This window comes from Capricornis sumatraensis, chromosome 5, assembly GCF_032405125.1.
Source record: "Capricornis sumatraensis isolate serow.1 chromosome 5, serow.2, whole genome shotgun sequence".
NCBI lineage: Eukaryota > Metazoa > Chordata > Mammalia > Artiodactyla > Bovidae > Capricornis > Capricornis sumatraensis.
This window is the reverse complement of record NC_091073.1, coordinates 107,955,683-107,974,266: the sequence shown is the minus strand read 5'-3', so window position 1 is coordinate 107,974,266 and position 18,584 is coordinate 107,955,683. Positions and strand designations below refer to the sequence as shown.

Sequence of the window (18,584 nt, the reverse complement as noted above, 5' to 3'; positions counted from 1 at the left end):
TCTGTTAAAACTAGGCTACAGATCCCTAGGGGTGATCTTTTAGAAGCCCTGTGTAAATTCTTCAGTATACTGTCAGATCGGATAAGGGCAGACCTGAGTCAGATCATGACTCAGTCCTACTCACGTGTGTGGTGTTGAGCAGTGTGTAGGACCCCATTGGTCTTCTGTGTCATGGGCTGCCTTATTTCAGTTAAGTTGGTTGCGTCCATTTAACTTTGGAAATGCTAATGTTGAATTTCTTCAACTTTTCTTTATTTAGGTGTTACGAGATGGAAAAAAGACTTAAAACACCAGATCTTTTCAAATTCCCTTTCTTTGAAGCCATATGTTGGTTTGTAGCCAAAAACTTGCTGGAAACCCTAAAAGGTAATAATCTGAACATTTTGTTGTTTCATGTGATGCATGATATTTGTAAATTCACTTAAAGTCACTGATAGAGAGGTCCTTTTAAAAATATGGTGGCTGTTGTCCCTGTTTTGTTTTTTAAATGCATGATTTCCCCCTGTTCAGAACCTTTTTAACAAATTAGGGGAGCTCTAGTCCATAGTCATAAAAACACACGAACTACTGCATTGGAACCACACAGGGAATCCTGAAAAGTGTTGCTTTCTCCCGGGACTCTAGTCACCTGCACAGATTTTCAGGCATGTAAAAGTGCTTCCCTAGCAAAAAACGCAGTTGAAGCCAAGGCACTGTTACTTAATGTTTGTCCCCAGGCATTTGCTTTAAAAGCCTTTGAGGGAGCACTTCTCTTGTCCTGAGAGAGTCAGGTGGTGCCTGTGCTGTTACTGCTGTGACCATTATGTGGCCAGCATAAGGCACCTGTTAGCGCACACCAGCTAGTGTCGGGCTGTGGTCTGTGCCTGAAGAAACATGGTTTTGGGTGGTGGGTGGGTGGGGGAATATCCCTTTAAACGTGAAAGCCACCTTTTTATGTGGCTTTTCAGATTTAAGTGTTTTATTATTGGTTTAATGATTTTTGAGCAGTCAAGTTGGAGACTCAGGGTCACTTCTCACTTTTATCTAGTTTTGCTTTACACTTGTGCCCGTGAGAATACAGTCGATCTAGTTTCTGTGTTGTCTTAACATTTCTAGTCAGTTTGCAAATAGTGCTACTGTTATCATTAACTTCCAGAAGAAGAGATATAAACAGATTAAACAGCAAAGTCTGTTCTAAACATTGGGGGTTTTCTCATTTAAAAGTTGCACAAGAAGAAAGGGTACAGTGAAAAGAAGCAAATCAATGACTCTTTTCCCAGGATAGCATGCACAGAATTAAATGATAGGACTCATTCATGGTTTCTTTCCTTAAAAGGGGTGAGGTGGGGCTCACTTTCTTTGGAAGGAACGAGTAGGAAGAACCCCATCTCACACCGTGTAGCACTGTGTGGAGGTGGGTGTCTTGAGAGAGGTGCTGCTGTAGAAGATTTAGGCAGTAGTATCGAGTATGGTTCTGTTTCTTTTTCTTTCTCATCTTGTCAATTGATTGTTTCTTATTTCACTTTTTTTTTTCCTCTCTGTTAACTTGTTTGATATTTGGTGGTTACTCAAAACCTAAAGTTAATCACTTTGCCACAGAACCTAACTCCTTTCCCCCTTAACTTCGTTCCCACAGAACTGAGAGAAGATGGTTTTCAGCCTCAGACTTACCTAGTACAGGGAGTGAAAGCGCTGCATACTGCTTTAAAATTATGGATGAAAAAAGAAGTAAGTAGTTGTCTTTGGTGAAATAACTTAATTTTTATATGGCAAGGTCAGAAAAGTGAAAAGTGTGAGACTGTTAGTCTCTCAGTCATGTCCACGACTCTTTGCAAGCCCATGAACTGTAGCCCCTCCAGGCTCCTCTATCCATGGAGTCCTCCAGCCAAGAATACTGGAGTGGGTAGTCATTCCCTTCTCCAGGGGATCTTCCCAACGCAGGGATTGAACCTGGGTCTCCTGCGCTGCAGGCAAATTCTTTACCATCTGAGCCATCAGGGAAACTGTTAATTTTTGTATGGCAGGGTCAGGAAAACAGAGCCTTATGCTGTTCTGTCAGTAAGTGGGAGTGCTAGAAGGAATGGGAATCATGCTTTAACTGAGAAGTACAACCTGTGTTTTATTAGTATATACAGATACGCTGGTTTTTGTTTATATTTTTGAGAATGGAGTACCTAAGTACTTTAATCTTGAAAGTAAATTTGAGGCTATCTGGGATATTGACTAAGAAATTAACAGGTAGATATAGAATAATAGTATATAACTTTGTGCTCACATCGTGTGCTAACCACTGTGTTTAGTCTTTATATCCATAAATGCATTTACTAACTCATTTACTCTTCAGAGCAACTAAATGAGTTTGTGGTGCTGTTGTTGTCCCCATTTTAAATACGGAGAAGTTGAGGTTCAGAGTGTAAGTGCTTGCTCAAGACAACTGGTGGAGCTAAGATGAAGCTCGGTCTCTGCAAAGCCTATGCTGTTATCCCTCTGCTGGTCTTATGTAAGAACAAAGGAAAAGAGAGGTCCGGGTTCAGGCAGGAGCTTTCCATTTTCCCTGAACTGTGGTCTAGTTTGGATTCGAATCCTACCACCTCTAAGATGTCATCTCAGATCTCTCCATTTGGAATTCATAGGTCCTTTCCTTATACGTCCATAGCATATCTCGAGCCAGTGGACTTAAAAGTAATGTCCATAAAGTAATGTGTCCATTTCTTATTGTCTACATTTATGAGCTCTTAAAAAACAGGGACTTTCTCATCTTTATTTCCTTCCTGGAACTTTGCACACAATGCTTTAATAAGTGATAAATATTTTATCTGATGAAAATACATTTCCATGCTGATTTCTTAAATGTCCACTTGAAGTAAAAATCCTGCTCTTAAAAGATACTTTCTGTGTGCTTGTGCTCAGCCGCTCAGTTGTGCCTGTCTGTGACCCCAGGGATTGTAGCCCACCAGGCTCCTCTGTCCTTGGAATATTCCAGGCAGGAATATTAGACTGGGTTGCAATTTCCTACTCCAGGGGATTTTCCCGACCCAGGGATTAAACCTGCATCACCTGCATTGACTGGCGGATTCTTTACCACTGAGCCACCTAAAAGATACTGGGAAAGCGTCAGTCTGTCAGTTGAGTCCGACTCTGCGACCCCATGGACTGTAGCCTGCCAGGCTCCTCTGTCCATGGGATTGTCCAGGCAACCATACTGGAGTAGGCTGGCATACCCTTCTCTGGGGGATCTTCCCCATCCAGGGATCGAACCTGGTCTCCTGCATTGCCTGCAGATTCTTTACCCTCTGAGGGTAATAGATTACCCTCCCAATAATTTTATGCTTCTTTTCATTTTTTTAAAAAAATCATTGCTGTATACACATTAGAGCAGGGGCGCTGTGGAAGCATATAGGAAAATAAAATCAGCATCAAAGACATCATGATCTAATTGACAAGTAAAGGCAAAAACGGATTACAAAAGTATATCATATATTAACAGGATAAAAACAAAGAGTATCTTGCAAAAACTGTGTAATTCCTCTTCTTCTGAAAGCTTTAGACAAGTTGTTCTCAAGCTTATGTGTTTATCAGAATTGCCTTTAGAGATTTTTAGAAATAACTTTTTTCCCCTAGAGATTTTGGTATAATAGATCTGTAGTAGGCTATGAACCTCTAAACTTGTGGGTGATTTTGATGTACAATGAAGACAGAGGAGCCTGGCATGCTGCAGTCCATGGGGTTGAAAGGAGTCGGACACAGCTGAGCAACTGAACAACAACAAGAAAATTCATCAGTAATAGATACTGTTAATTGATTACATCTAGAGTACACTTTGAGAGGCAGCTTACTAGCCTAGTGGTTCAGGGTGTGGACTCCAGAGTCAGAGGCTTGTATTCAAGTCTTGGCCGTGCTGCTAATAAAGCGTGAACCTGTGCTTCTATTTCCTCGACGTACAATGAGAGTCCTAGGAGAACCTCTGTCTAGTGTTGAAATGATTTATGAGGTGACATTTGTAAAGCACTCAACTGTATCTTGCCTGGCACATTTGCTGTTGTTCAGTCGCTCAGTTATTTTTTTGTTGTTGTTATTTAATTTGTTGTTGCTCAGCCTGGCACATAGTTTGCACTTAGTGTTACTGTTACCATTGGTTTGTTTTAACAAATTATGCTAAAACCAGGGAGAGGATATAGAGCAGGAGTAGCAATCAGTATGTTAAGGGCATCTAAAAGGTCAGATGTTCTTAGATTTTTGTTTAGTCGCTAAGTTGTGTTCAGTGCAACCTCATGGACTGTAGCCCACCAGGCTCCTCTGTCTGTGGGATTTCCCAGGTAAGAAAACTGGAGTGGGTGGCCATCTCCTTCTCCAGGGGATCTTCCTGACCCAAGGATTGAACCTGCATCTCCTGCAATGCGGGTGCATTCTTTACCACTGAGCCACCTGGGAAGCCTGTTCTTAGATAAACAGATTAATGTTTGGAATTAGACGTAATAAACAATGAGAGCAGTTTGCACTTCAGTAGATACGGTAACTCGCCAATTAATTCCTCTTTCCTATTGATGGAATCTTTTTCCTATTTTACTTTTGAAAAGCAAAAAATAAAAGACTTTATGAATTAGATTTACCATGAGAAACTAGGATTATTTTAGTGCCAGTGTTTCCCCTTACAAATCCTTTTGTATTATGAATTAAAGGCTTCATTAGTTTCTTTACTAATTATAGTAGTATTTAGAATTACAGTAGGCTTTGAGGTGTAGAGTCCATTTTGAGCAGAATTCACAGTAAGACAAGTTCATGTTTAACTCAGAGTAAAAGGATTTCATAAGTTAATAAGGATCTCCTTAGAAGATATGAAACCAGCTCCTTGAGTTCTGAGACCTGGCTTGTTGGTATTTGACTTTGTCTATAAAATCTAGAGAACTTAAAAATTTATTAGTTTTTACATCTTAAAATGTAAATAACTTTGGTTGTCTTATCTTTGTTAATCCAAATACAGCTTGTATCTGAACATGCCTTTGAAATTCCAGACAATGTTAGACCTGGACATCTTATTAAAGAACTTTCTAAAGTAATTCGAGCAATAGAGGTAAGAGTAGAAACCATCATCTAAATGCTTGGTTCCTATATACTTTGAGAAGCAGTTGGATCTACCACCTCACTACAAATACTGGAAAGCCTCGACATTCTTAGAAGAACTAGAATGAGCTGTATCTTGAAAGGAGTCTCAGGGTTTCAAAGCTCTATGGAGAAATCTGGAATATTGTATCATCATGAAGTAATAAGGATGTAGTTACCAAGTTACTTCAGGTTCTCCAGGTTACTCCAAAAATGAAAAAAATACAGAATAAACAAAACTTTCAGATCTCATTCATTTCTGCAATGCAAAGATGAATACATGTTAAGATGTGTAAGATGAGTAAGAACCGGTGAAGTTGGATTGGAAAGAGGGTTGGGGCAAGGAGACCCACTCAACTGAAAATATTATGACACCTGGTTTAGGTATATGCCCCTTGATAAAAGCCCATGAAGTCTGACATTAGGTATTTTATTAATTAGAAGATATTCTAGGTGTTAAAGATAGGGGATTTTAATTAAAGTAATTCTTCAGGAAGGTGGTTCTGTTAGTGTCTAGCTTGAACTGAAAGGAAATTAAGTGGAGGAATGGATGCTGATAATTTAATGGCTCAGATCAGGGCTGTATTTGGGAAACAAAAAAAAGGTATTAAAATGTTGGGTTTAATATCCTTGGATAGAGTATTTCATATAATTCTCAACATGTTCAGATATAGTAGGGAATTATTTTATGTTTTTGAAGAGCTGCATATACATGAATTTTTAAAGTCAAAAGTCATATATTTAATCTTAATATATATAAATGTATAAATATATATCACAACAATAACCAAAACTAAGAATACACTCAATAAAAAAGTATAGGTCTATATGAAAAAACTATAAATCTTTACTAAGAAAAATAAAACTCTAGTTTAATAAATGGGAGTGTCATTTCTAAAATATAATTGCAAATTAGTATTACAAATTGAAAATGGTGAAATATTCTTGGAAGAATAATTGGACAAAAATAGTCACCAAAGTGTTTTGTTTTTTTTTAATTGGAGGGTAGGGAGTCCAGAAGGCAGCAAAATGGCTGTAGAAAAATGTACAAAGAAAATATAAACAGGAATTTCATTAAAGAAGAGATGGAAATGGCCAATTCAATAAAAATATGAAAAATATTCTCAATATGTGAAAAAGTATTCAACCACATATTACCACATAATTTATGATTTCAAATGATGGTTTATCACATTGGCAAAGATAAAATTCTGTATTTTTGCTCTGCTGATAGGAAGTATAAATTAGTGTATGATTTCTAACTGGCATATACCTTGACTTAGCATTACTTTAATAAAGTAAATAAGACAATTCCAGTTAAACTTGATATATGACCATACCTGCTTACCACTATCACCTCTTGGAACCAAAATGATAGTAAAAAAATGAAAACAATATCTATCCCTAAGTATTAGGTCAATAAATTATGCTATATCTCTACAGTAGAATATGACACAGCCTTTAAAATGATGTTGAAAATCAAGGATATGTGTTCACAGTATTTTATGTGGGAGAGAGAAGGGGAAAAGATCTCAGTAGAGCTGTTCAGGTTTTATAATTTGGTGTTTTTTGTTTTTATGATGAAAAGGAATGTTTTTTGTTTTCTAAAATATTTTTATAGATGATTATTTAGTCACTTATGTTTGTGGCCTTGTCATAAAAATACCCCAAATTTTGTTCTTAAAGGAGGAAAACGGCAAACCAGTTAAATCTCAGGGAATCCCTTCTGTGTGTCCAGTTTCACGGTCCTCAAGTGAAGCAGCTTCCCCATACCATTCCCGACGAAGGATGCGGAAACTTCGAGACCACAGTGTCCGAACTCCTTCCAACCTCGACATCCTGGAGCTCCACACGAGGGAGGTGCTCAGAAGACTGGAGATGTGTCCCTGGGAAGAGGCAAGCTTCTGTTCCGTGGTCACATGAGAGACTCAGTCATTTCTGAAAGGCCTTCAGAAGGATGATAGAAAGAGACCAGGCTGGCCATTCTTGTTGTCTGAGCTTTGCTTAGCACCCTAGGGGTCAGCAGCACTTCTGCTTGTGATGGGGGCATGCTTCGGTGTAGAAGTAGGACGAACAGGTCCCATCGGTTTGCTGACATGTGTATCGAGTGTTTACTGAGTGCCAGGTACTCTTCTAGGCTCTGGGGAAGGTACCAGAGTGGGCAAAACCCAAGCCCCTGCCCTCATGGAGCTTCCATCCTAGTTCAAGTTGGAAGGATCGAAGTCAGAGACAGGTATTAAAGTCGTATAATTTCAGATAAAAAGGTCATGAATAGAGCAGTAGAATAAAGGGGCTGGTGGTTGGCTGCTTCTGCTAAGGTGATTGGAGAACCTCTCAGGTGGGTGCATTTGACAGACACTTACATAGAAGAAGTCAGGTGGATACACAGACTTGAGGAGGAGTATTGAAGGCAGAGGAAAGTGCAGGTGCTGTAGGCCTTTCCCTGGCCCAGCGGCAGCAGCATGCATCACTGTTAGGCTGGGAGACTATTAAACTCATTACAGTTTGAGAAGTGCTGGCCTAACAGAGTGATGAGCTCAGTGTGGGGCCTTTGGAAAACATGCTACTGACCTGTGATGAGATCCATGTCATCCATGATTGTACATCTTAAGGAGAGGACAGTTTAAAATGAGTAAGATAGCAGTATCTCTGAATTAACATATTTACAGATGTTATATAGAAATTAAAGCTTCCTTAAATATTTTAAATTTTATATAATTATATTTATACTGTTGTAAGCTTTTGTTGTTCTAAACCTCCTTCAACCCATAGCCATCTGGTAGAAGATTCATCCATAGCTATGTGGGAGAAGATTCAGGTTATTATAAGAAGCTCTATATATTATTAAAGAAAAATATTAAAGGAAATATTCTTTATGTTTTAAAAACCAGCCACTGTTGTGCCTTTATGTCACTCGGTGGCCTTTGTTCCTGGTGATAGCATGATGGTGACCTGTAAATCGCTGAGAGTACCTGGGGGGAAGACTAGAGATTAGGTCAGAGATGGGGGGACCGGAAGGGACCCAGCAGTTAGGGAGAAACAAGGGAAAGAGAACTCAAAATACACAAAGGCAGTACTTCTCCAGTTTTCCAGCTTTCTACAAGAGTGAAATGTCTGAATTCACGTGAGGCAGATTTTATATTCTGCTTTGTAGAACGTATTTTACTGTTACTGGCCCTACAGAAAGATGAACCACATTCATGCTGGTTTTAGGAGCCATTTAGCTTCCATGCTGCATCACTGCAAATGCCCTAGCCTTGGAGGCTGCCCAGCACTCTTAGGATGCAGGGCCGTGGGGACCGGGGCAGGGGGAGGTGGTGGTACACTCTCCTGCTCCTTTACCTGTCAAGCAGGTATTTTTGAGGGTGGAGGTTAAGTAAGTTCTGTTTTTATACTTTAAGGACATCCTGAGCTCAAAACTGAATGGAAAATTCAACAAACATCTCCAGCCATCTTCCACAGTACCTGAATGGAGAGCGAAAGATAATGATCTTCGATTACTGCTGACAAATGGAAGGATAATTAAGTACGTGAAGTAGATGAAAGTCTCAGAGAGTTTAGTTTTCCATGGGTTCCCTCTGTTCATTTTATTCTGGGTCCAGACCATTGCACACCTGCCTGAAAAATGGGGAAAGGGTCTCAATTCTCAGTTTTCTCTGCAAAGTAAGGAGAGTGTAATACTGTTTGGCTGCATAGTTGCACTATTTTCTGAGTTGATTATTTTTCCCTCTATGTACAGGGATGAGAGACAACCCTTCACAGATCAGAGTCTTTATACAGCAGATAGTGAAAATGAAGAGGATAAGAGAAGGACAAAAAAGGCAAAAGTGAAGATGGAAGAGAGTTCAGGAATAGAGGGAGTGGAGAATGAAGAGTCTCAAAAACCACTTAACAGTATGTTTGTTTTAATGGTCATTTTAAAGGTCTGTTCATTATTAATATGCTAATAGTATGTCAGGTAACTCACTAATTTTAAAGTGCTTAAATTAGTAGTAGGATTAAAATTTCTTGTGTCCCTAATACTCTTTTGAGAAATCTGGAGCATTTCTGAGTCCTCTCTCCATCAGGGAAATGCTGAATGTGACCTCCCAATGAGGGGTGGCAGCCGGGGAAAGTGGTATTAGTGGCAAGGATGTCATTGGCCAGTGACACCCTCATCTAATGACAGTTTTTTCAAGAGTCACATAAAAGCTCATGCATTTTATGGGCCTCTACTCTGAATTATGAAGCAGTTGAAAATGTAGTGCAATTTCCAAGATAATTTTAGCTAACATACATATGGTTTTCAGAATTAGGAGACATATATAACTGGCTGATCTGAAGCTATTAGTAACCCAAGTATTATTTTATTTGATTGCATATTGACAAGAAGGCTCTACTTGGTTATTAATTGGTTACCATCAATGCAATGAATAGTAACACCTCCTCCTCCTTGAGATCTTCTTTGAATGAAGTCTTTCATTTTCTCAACAGTTTTCAGGGCCTCCGTATACCCTTCTATCTTAGAAAGTAGTTAAACATTTTAGTACTTGATAAGTGAATATTCTAGATAATTAACATTATTAAATCCATGTCGAATACCTCAGTTCCTGGTAATTCCAGATAAGTTTGTTATTGTTTTAGTCGGTGACTCTACATTTGTTCACATGCCGGGGGAGACACAACTGATCAGTGGACTTTATCCAGCAGTTGCTAGCCGAAAGTGCTGTGGGGAAAGAGAGGCAAGGGTGAAGCTTGGTCTATAAGCTTGTTGAATTCACTGTCTACTTGAATGTGTCTTAGGCTCAGGAGAGTTTTTTTGTTTTGTTTTCTGTTGAGACAAATAAAGCATAACAGAAAGTGAAAAGCATTGTAGCTAATTTTAGAGTTGAGGTTTTTTTCTGGGAAGAAATAAAATAGTCAACCCACCCATGCAAGGATTGTAAACCGTATTTGATAAATACCACAGAAGTTTTAAGAATACACTTCAATCTGTATCTTGGTTAATTAGGGGAAAAATCCTTGGGGGAAGAACGAAATGAAGACAATGAAAGCAATGAGAAAGGACAGAGCCGGCGCAGTTGAGTTGGACGGGCTTTGGATGGCACTTTGTTCCAGTTCTGATGGCTCTTTTTCTCTGATCACTTTCCTTCTCAGGGTTTTTAACAAGTGTGAAATCAGAACTCAGGAATCGATCATCTGAATATTCTGATATTTCTGATTCAGAAGACTCTGGACCTGATTGCACTGCACTGGTACGCCTGGGACCCTGTAACTTACAGTTATGTGGTGGAAAGATGAACACCCACTTTCCTTTACATGGGAGGAAAGTGGATGACAGCTTTCCCAAAGCCTGTCTGTCTGACCTTTGTGGCACAGAGCCTTCTCTTCAGTGGTAATTACACACACACACACACACACCCCATCACGTGACTACTTACATCTGATCAACAAAGCTTCTGTCTGATTTTGGAAAGGGTGGAGGGAGATACAGCTCTCATTTCTCATATTTCCTCATAGGTTATATTTCATTTTGCCTTAAAGAAAGCCTGTACTGTGTGTTTTTTTTTTTTTTAAACTAAGGAATTATGTTACTGCAGTAACTAGAGATTTATTTCCACTTTTTCATATGAAACACAGAAATAATTCCATGATAATGAAGTTCTCACTTTCCCTTTAGATGGATAAACTGTTTTTGGTTAGTTTGTATAAACGTGTTCTGATTTCTTATATAGACTTCCTTCTATTTAATTATCTCAGAAAAATAATTTTACCACTGAAGAGTCTGAAAGTTCAGGTGATGAAAAGAAACAAGAGATAACATCAAACTTTAAGGAAGAATCTAATGTGATGAGGAACTTCCTTCAAAAGAGCCAAAAGCCATCTCGAAGCGAAATTCCAATTAAAAGGTAGGCATGCTGATGATGGTCTTATTACAATGTTATATAAATTATAGGAAAACATTTGTTATTTTTTGTTTGTTTTATTTGTGTGTGTGTGTGTTTTGGTTTTAAAATTTACCAAATATTTCCTTAAGAGTAAAAAAGTTCTTGTCTTTTCTGCTGATCTGCCCTTCAGGGAATGTCCTACCTCGACGAGCACAGAGGAAGAAGCTATTCAGGGCATGCTGTCTATGGCAGGGTTGCACTATTCCACGTGTTTACAAAGGCAGATTCAAAGCACAGACTGTGGTGGTGAAAGACCCTCTCTCCAGGACCCCAGCAGCTGCCACAGCAGTAACCATGAGGTCAGGCAGTTGTATCGCTGTGATAAGCCAGTGGAAAGTGGTAAGAAACATAAATTGTAATTTTCTGAAAAATAACATAGAACCCTCACCTTAATAGCCCTGTAATCCTAGCTTGAGGTTAAAGATTATGAACAAGAAATGTTTATTAAACATCTTTAGTTGGAGATGGTGTTAGACATATTGGCAGATATATATATATATATATATATATATATATATATATATGATGTTGACAAATGTTAGCTGCAAATAGAATAACTCAGAATGTAAATTAACGGATTAGGGGTTGTATTCACTGACTTGCAAGATGTGTTGTTTCCCTTTTATAAGCTGATCAGAATGGAGGGCATGTTTGTGTCTTAATTGATGTGCTTAGTTTGAACAATCCACTCTTTTTCCTTTTATGGAAGGGAAGGCGAGCTTTCAGCTGTTTCTGCTGGAGGGTATCCTTTTCTACTTAACAGGAGACATTGGGAAAGAGAGGAGACTTGCTGGCGGTATCAGTGGTGCCCGGAGTGTTTGCTTCTGTCTGCCTTTAGGGAGAAGTTTTGTTTCCCAAAAATCTGAGGAGGATTAGGGAAAAGATGGTACTACATTAAAACTGAAGTCTATTATAGGAATTAGGTTCATTCCCACCTAGCTGCGTCGATTATGTGCCAGGAGCTTGGCATTCATTTCACTTAATTCTTGAAATGACATGTTGGGTGTGTGTAATGTAGCTTTAATAGGTAAAGGAAAAAAGATTTAGTGGAATTAACTTGCCCACACTTACATGGCTACTCAGTGACTGGAATTTGAATCCAAGACTAGATCATGTGATCTCAAAATCTTTGCTTATTGTATAAGAGGAAACTCAGGTTTAAAGAGGTTATATAACTTGGCTAAAGATGTATTGGTAATGAAAGATCTCAAGTTCAAATCTGGATTTTTCTGTCTTTCCACTTATCATTCTGTCTTCCTATAATCTCTTTGGCCCCTTGAAAAGAAAGCTTCTCTGGAAATGCTGCCAGATTCAGGCAAACATATGCCTTTATTCTGTATGGGAAAATATACTATTTTTAGAGAAACTGTATTGCACTTGGTTTTACATCTACAACAGATGGCCACAGAATTTGATCTAGGTCCTCCAGCATCTGGCCCAAAACCTGCCGTAGAAAGAAAGACAGTCTTTGAGAGAACTGAAATAATTAACATGTTGGATTGCAAGCTGGTGACTGTTTTGTTTTTGAGAGGGAAAGGAGTATGGTGAAAGTATATGAATAAAGAGTTAGCATGCTCATTTTTTGAATAAAATGTCAACATAAATTTACTTTCAGTTTTAAGCAGCAGGCTAACTTTGTTCTTTAAGATCCAGTTTGTGAGAAGATTTTTAATTAAAATTTCTCTTTAGGATATCATGTCAAGACTGAAGATCAAGAGTTGAGGAGTTCTTCCTGGATTAAACAATTTGATACAACTTCCAGATTTAATCTTCAGGTATATTCAAGGTTTGAAATATTGAAATAGGATTGCCATTAGCTCTGTTTTTGCTTTTGTTTTTAAAACTGCAATCAGTAATCAACCCCCAGATGTAGAAAGCTTAACAATTGTCATTAAATGTACCTTTGAACAGCTGTCCAGTTTTAGGGATTCTGATGTACTAACCAATGAAAGGCTTATGGATAGAATGTTATCTGGAAAAAAGCAACTTATTTAAGAAAGCAGTTAAAAACTCCTGGCTGCCAACACCTTTAGGTTATGTCTGCCTAGAATGAAACATGAAAGGAAAAAAGTACCACAATACCACAAGGATCCTTTTAATCTCTGCTGTTGTTTATTGAGCATTTTTAGATACCAAATTTCTTTGAGAATTTGATGACAGTTACAGGAAAATGTTTTCTTTCCAAAAAATGTTCTCCATGAATATGACTTGTGCTTACATTTTTCTCATGGTTTGTACCCCACCCTCACCCCAAACCATTCATTAAGTCCAGATTGAGAGTCACTGCTCTAAGAGAAGACACTTGATGTCTGAGGATTCTCATGTATGAATGCTTATACCAAACAAAATGAACCCCCAAAATACCTTTTTTTAAAAACGTTGCCAGTAGCACCAAAAAAGGAAGGCTGTATGACCTTTTGTGGAGAAGGAAATGGCAACCCACTCCAGTATTCTTGCCTGGAGAATCCCAGGGACAGGGGAGCCAGGTGGGCTGCTGTCTGTGGGATCGCACAGAGTTGGACACGACAGAAGCGACTTAGCAGTAGCAGCAGCATAACCTTTTGCTGCAGACCTTGGAAAATGACAACCAAAGAATCAGAACTCTTAAGTGACACAGTGGAGTCTCCAAGCCTCCCCAACCCCATTTGCTCTCTCAGTAACAGAAATATGGGTGGTTTTAACGTTCTTCATTTGGCTTATCTATATTTTCTAAATACTTGTCAATTACTTTTATAATAAGAGAAAGAACCAAGTTATTTTTTAAAGGCAAGTACAAGTTCTTTTAATGGGAGGATATGCTCCAGAGACAAAGGTCAGGTAAGATATTCCTTAACTATTAAGAATTCACTTACTAATGTATGATTCTATAGTGCCTCACTGGTTATAAAATTTATAACTCAGTAGCATTATTGGATTTAGTATTAAAAGGTAAGCTGTTATTTAAATTTAGCTGTTGCTTTTATAATTGTCTTTGAAAATGAAGAAGCAGAAGACAAATGATCAGCAAGATCACCTTAGAGAAAATAGAATTTCTGTTTCTTGTAATCTAGAGAGGTATTAGAATAGTGTATCAAATTGAAAAGCTGTTTCTTCCTACTCAAGCGTATTTGTAAGACTGTTTTAATGCTCAAGCATATTTGTAAGACTGTTTTAAAGCAAGTCTGTGTTTAATGCTGTTTTTAAAACTTACTTGACCATTACAGAATCAGAAATTCACTATCATACACACACACACAGACACACACTTAAAACTAGTTTCATGAAACATTATATCTACAGTATGCTCTTTTCAGGTTTATCTTTTCCTTTTCTCTCTTTAATTCTGGTTGGGACCCTCTCTGTTTTGATTTCAAGACCTACCAGTCATCTATCTTATCTATCTATAATGTTTTCTTCTCGACTTGAAGATGTCTCAAGTTACGAGGCATCTTTAAAACCTGAATCCTTCAGAGCTACTAGGTTTTAGAATGAGATGACCATCAGGAGGGATCATCTATGGCCACTTCATGTTAAAAAAACATAAGTTCAGTAATCTATTTCTTCTCTCTCTTAAATTGTTAATACATTACTTCTCGTAAAGAAACCCTAAAAATTCGGCCTTATTTCCTTCTTTCTTAGGATCTAAATAGAGGCCAGAAATGCATCAAGAAGGAAGTTTCATCAGAAATCAGTCAGAAAGTACAAAGTAGGAATTCTGTGGACAGCAGTGGCTCAAGCCTTCAGAACGCAAAGTATACGCAGAGTTCAAGCTTGATATCAGGGGCGTGCCAGCTAAGTAACGGCAGTATAAGCCCAGAAAGGCCTGTTGGTGAAACTTCCTTTTCAGTGCCCCTTCACCCCACCAAGAGACCTGCGTCGAATCCACCACCTATCAGCAACCAGGCAACAAAAGGTAACGTTACACGTGTGTAGGTTAAGTTAAATAGACATGTCTCTGCACTCACATTGCTTACAGCCTGCTGGGTATGGACACTGCATTGATAGGTGCTCAGATTACTGTGGGGACAGAGAAGGTATCTCAGTCAGCCCTGAGGAGCAGGAGGGGTTTCCTGGAGGGGGAGGTGGATCCTGGAAAGGCTGTGATGGGTTAGCCGTTGTGAGGCAGGGGAAGGGATAGGGTCGACAGCACTGACAGCAGAGGAGACAGCGTGGCCCAGGACAGGGGAGGGGCAGCAGGGGATGAGGACGGAACAGGGGCATCGCTGGAGCGGTTTGAGGCAGGATGGTAAGAGCTGGTGCTGAAGAGACAGGCAGGGCTTAGGCCCGGGGAGTGTCCTGTAAGTCTTAGGAAGGAGGCTGGCCCTTATCTCGTGGGCGAGCTGGAAGGGTTTGAAGCAGTGGACTTCCAGGCGTGTGACTCGACCCATTCAGGACACCTAAAAGCCTTCGCCTGCCGTGTCGCTCTGCTTTAAGTCTTCCAGGTGCTATCAACTGTGATTTTCACTGTTACTTACACTGCTGTTGGTGTGCTGTATTTTGTAGGTAAACGTCCAAAAAAAGGAATGGCAACAGCCAAACAGCGTCTCGGGAAGATCCTTAAACTGAACAGAAATGGCCACGCACGTTTCTTTGTGTGATGGAGCTGCGGCCGTGGCCACTATTCCCTTCGGAGACTGGTCTTGGGGTGCGGGAGCCTGGAGCTTCCACGCACCCCACTGAAGCAGTTTGCATGTACAGTAGGGAACACTGCCTGAAGAACAAAATGAACCTGATGCTGCATTTTCACTGTGCCACACCCACTCAGCAATAACCATTTTGGACCTGGTGGGGAGAGGAAGAAGGAGGGTAGAACCTTAAAAAGAGACCTTGAACTGGAAAGGGTCTCTTGTCAGGGCTTGAATTTCATTTTGTTGTTGGTAGTGTTTTGATTTATTTTCAGTGATAGGGTAAAGAATTATCAGTAATTTATTTAACAGATTTTTTTTTTTAAAGTTAACAGCTTTTAAATTCTTTCTTTTTTAAAGCTATTTATTTGGAAGATTTCTGGAGAAATATCTCACTAATTTAGATTTAAGAATGTGAAGGTTTTTAAATTATTTTTGATAGTGTGTATGTTACACGTGGGGAAGAGCCACGGTAACAGTAACTAGTCTGGACTCTTAAATTTGCTATTCAGGTTAAAGTCTTAAACAGGGATTTGATGCATTAATTATTTTAAATTAAGATGTATATGAAAATCATTTTATTTTATATATTTCATGTGTTTTTTATAAGCTATTAGCTTCGCTTTTGCTAACATCCAAGGTGCATACTGTTATCCAGGTCGATTACCTACGTCCCACCTTCCCTCTGCACTCCCCCTCATTTCGTGACGACACAGACTCTTCTCTTTGCAGGGAAACACTTTCGTAGCCAGTGTGTAAGAACTACATTCAAGACCCCACATTTCTCATTTCGTTTGACATTGCAGTTTTCTTCTAAATAGAAAAATAGGCTTCTTGCATTTTCACTTTTGCTGATGATATCTGGGTCCCAAAGAGTACAGCTTTAATATCTTTTCCCTACTTGTGGGAAAAGTATTATAAGTTTGATTAAATTGTCATGTTTGTAGTTTTCCAAATACATTTGTAACTCCAGAGGGCCTTCTTCATACTGCTGGTGTTGGAGGGCAGGGCCAGCACCTGCCACAGAGGTTATATTTTATGATGCTTTTATTCTGTATACCTAATCTGTTGGAAAATATGAAATATGGTTTGACTTAGAATATTCAAATCTGCATAATAAGCCGTAATATAATGACTATACTATATTAAGTTGTATAGAAGCAAGCATGTTGGAGTAGATGAATTGGGTGTGTGTGTGTGTGTGTGTGTGTGTGTGTGTGTAGTTTTTTATTTCTTAACCTTCTAATGAGTTATTTAAGATGTGGATTTGGAGTAAAATGGGTGGTTTTTGCAGTTTCTTCCATCTGTCCTAACTTAACCAGTGCATAGTGAGGTTAAGTATCCGGTTGAGCTTTAAGGAATCATTTATCTCCTTTGTGCACAATTTTTACTAAATGCCAGTTTTCAGCTGCTTGCAGTAGCTTATGTTTTCCTCTCCGCCTGTGACATAAAAACAAGTAATTTCTTGTTTCTTGGGGGGTGGGGTGGAGATATTTCCAGTTCTGACAGTAGAGCATTTTATAAGTTCCCACAAAAAATACAGGCAAATTGGATAAAATTTATTTTTACGGAAAAGAAATATGGCCATATTATGGATTTGTCTTTTTTTTTTTTTCCACTCAGCAAGGTAGCAGGACTTTCCCTTTTAAGTATCACTTGAAGAGCTAAGAAAAAAGAAGTCTATACCATTGTCTTTCATGGTTACATTCAAATGTATTTTCAAAGAGAAATATTTCTTACTCTGTTTCCATTCCAATATTTCATGGAATATATATATATCTTATGAATTAGCCTTTTTGGTTTAATGATTGGACCACTGTCTGGGTCTTATCTGGGTTTCAGGAAGAATATTTTTGGAAGTACTAAATGTCTATAATAGGCTGACTCAAAACTCTGTCTACACTATGCCAAAACTAGGTAAGAAGTAGGTACAGTCAGTCATTTGGTTGGTCATCAGATCTCAAGATATGAAAAATGTGGGTTTGCATGATTCTCCCACCTTCCCACCATCACAATATAGTACTGTGATGTTTTGGTTTTCTGTAGATAAACCATTTTAGTGTTATAGTACACATGTTTTGGTTTTAGTTTAGAAATAAGAATTATAATTTCTTTTTCCAGCTACATTATGATCTGGGTTCTTTTGTTGTCTTTACATTTTTCACAGCTTTAAGTATTTTTAATTACCTTTTTTTTCCTTTAGCCATAAAAATCAAAATAAATTAATTTATTTTTATGAATTAAAATTGTGGCCAGTATCTGCCCTGTGTACTTAAGCCAATAAATACTAATTTAAAGTAGCCAGTATATGGAACTTCTCAGTGAAGGTACTGTGGATTCATTTTTGGCAGTGTTAATTAGCCCATTAACTGGCTAAGTTTTAAGTAAGATGAAATAACCACTAAAATAGAATACATGTAAACTTTTTGTGAATTGGTAAAAATTCAGCCACTGAATCCAGTGAGCTCCATAGTCAAAGCTCTTATAAAATCACTGACTGTGCTGCATCCCTGCATCTCGTGGAAATGACTGAAGTGACTGCCGCCAGCATCCGGACTTGACTGTAATACCCTTTCGTCTTTCCCTCAGTCTCACTTATAAATAATACCACCCTACAGACACTGCAACTTAGGAAGACAGCAGTGGTGGCATTTAGTTAGTTATAAGCAAATACAAATAATAACCAACAATTATCATTTAACATATGCAATTTTAATTGTAGTAGCAGGTAATCATTTTCCTTTATTGATTCAAATAAGTGACTTCTGTTAACCTGGGATCCACTGTACTCTAATTCATAATATCACATAATACTAAGCTCTCCAGTATTGATTAATGATGTAAACTCTGCAACACTGGCAGTTCATAATAGTCCAATATCCTAGAAATACTTTGAACTTAATGAGCATCAGTTGATTTTTAAAGCATACAGAATTGAAAATTCTAACCAAAACCATCTTATAAACTCAGAAAA

The 18,584-nt window shown here is 38.5% G+C and overlaps 1 protein-coding gene across 1 annotated transcript in view; it reads left to right on the top strand.

Moving 5' to 3' along the window:
• Nucleotides 1–15,852, top strand: part of KDM7A (lysine demethylase 7A) — a 69,766-nt gene extending 53,914 nt beyond the window's left edge. The window contains exons 9-20 of the mRNA XM_068973047.1: nucleotides 260–366; nucleotides 1,616–1,707; nucleotides 4,961–5,050; nucleotides 6,766–6,975; nucleotides 8,481–8,605; nucleotides 8,819–8,973; nucleotides 10,216–10,313; nucleotides 10,819–10,967; nucleotides 11,137–11,345; nucleotides 12,696–12,781; nucleotides 14,625–14,898; nucleotides 15,489–15,852. Coding sequence (XP_068829148.1) covers nucleotides 260–366; nucleotides 1,616–1,707; nucleotides 4,961–5,050; nucleotides 6,766–6,975; nucleotides 8,481–8,605; nucleotides 8,819–8,973; nucleotides 10,216–10,313; nucleotides 10,819–10,967; nucleotides 11,137–11,345; nucleotides 12,696–12,781; nucleotides 14,625–14,898; nucleotides 15,489–15,583 — 1,690 coding nt within the window. The 3' untranslated portion in view covers nucleotides 15,584–15,852. The remainder of the gene's footprint in view (nucleotides 1–259; nucleotides 367–1,615; nucleotides 1,708–4,960; nucleotides 5,051–6,765; nucleotides 6,976–8,480; nucleotides 8,606–8,818; nucleotides 8,974–10,215; nucleotides 10,314–10,818; nucleotides 10,968–11,136; nucleotides 11,346–12,695; nucleotides 12,782–14,624; nucleotides 14,899–15,488) is intronic.
• Nucleotides 15,853–18,584: the final 2,732 nt, after the last annotated feature.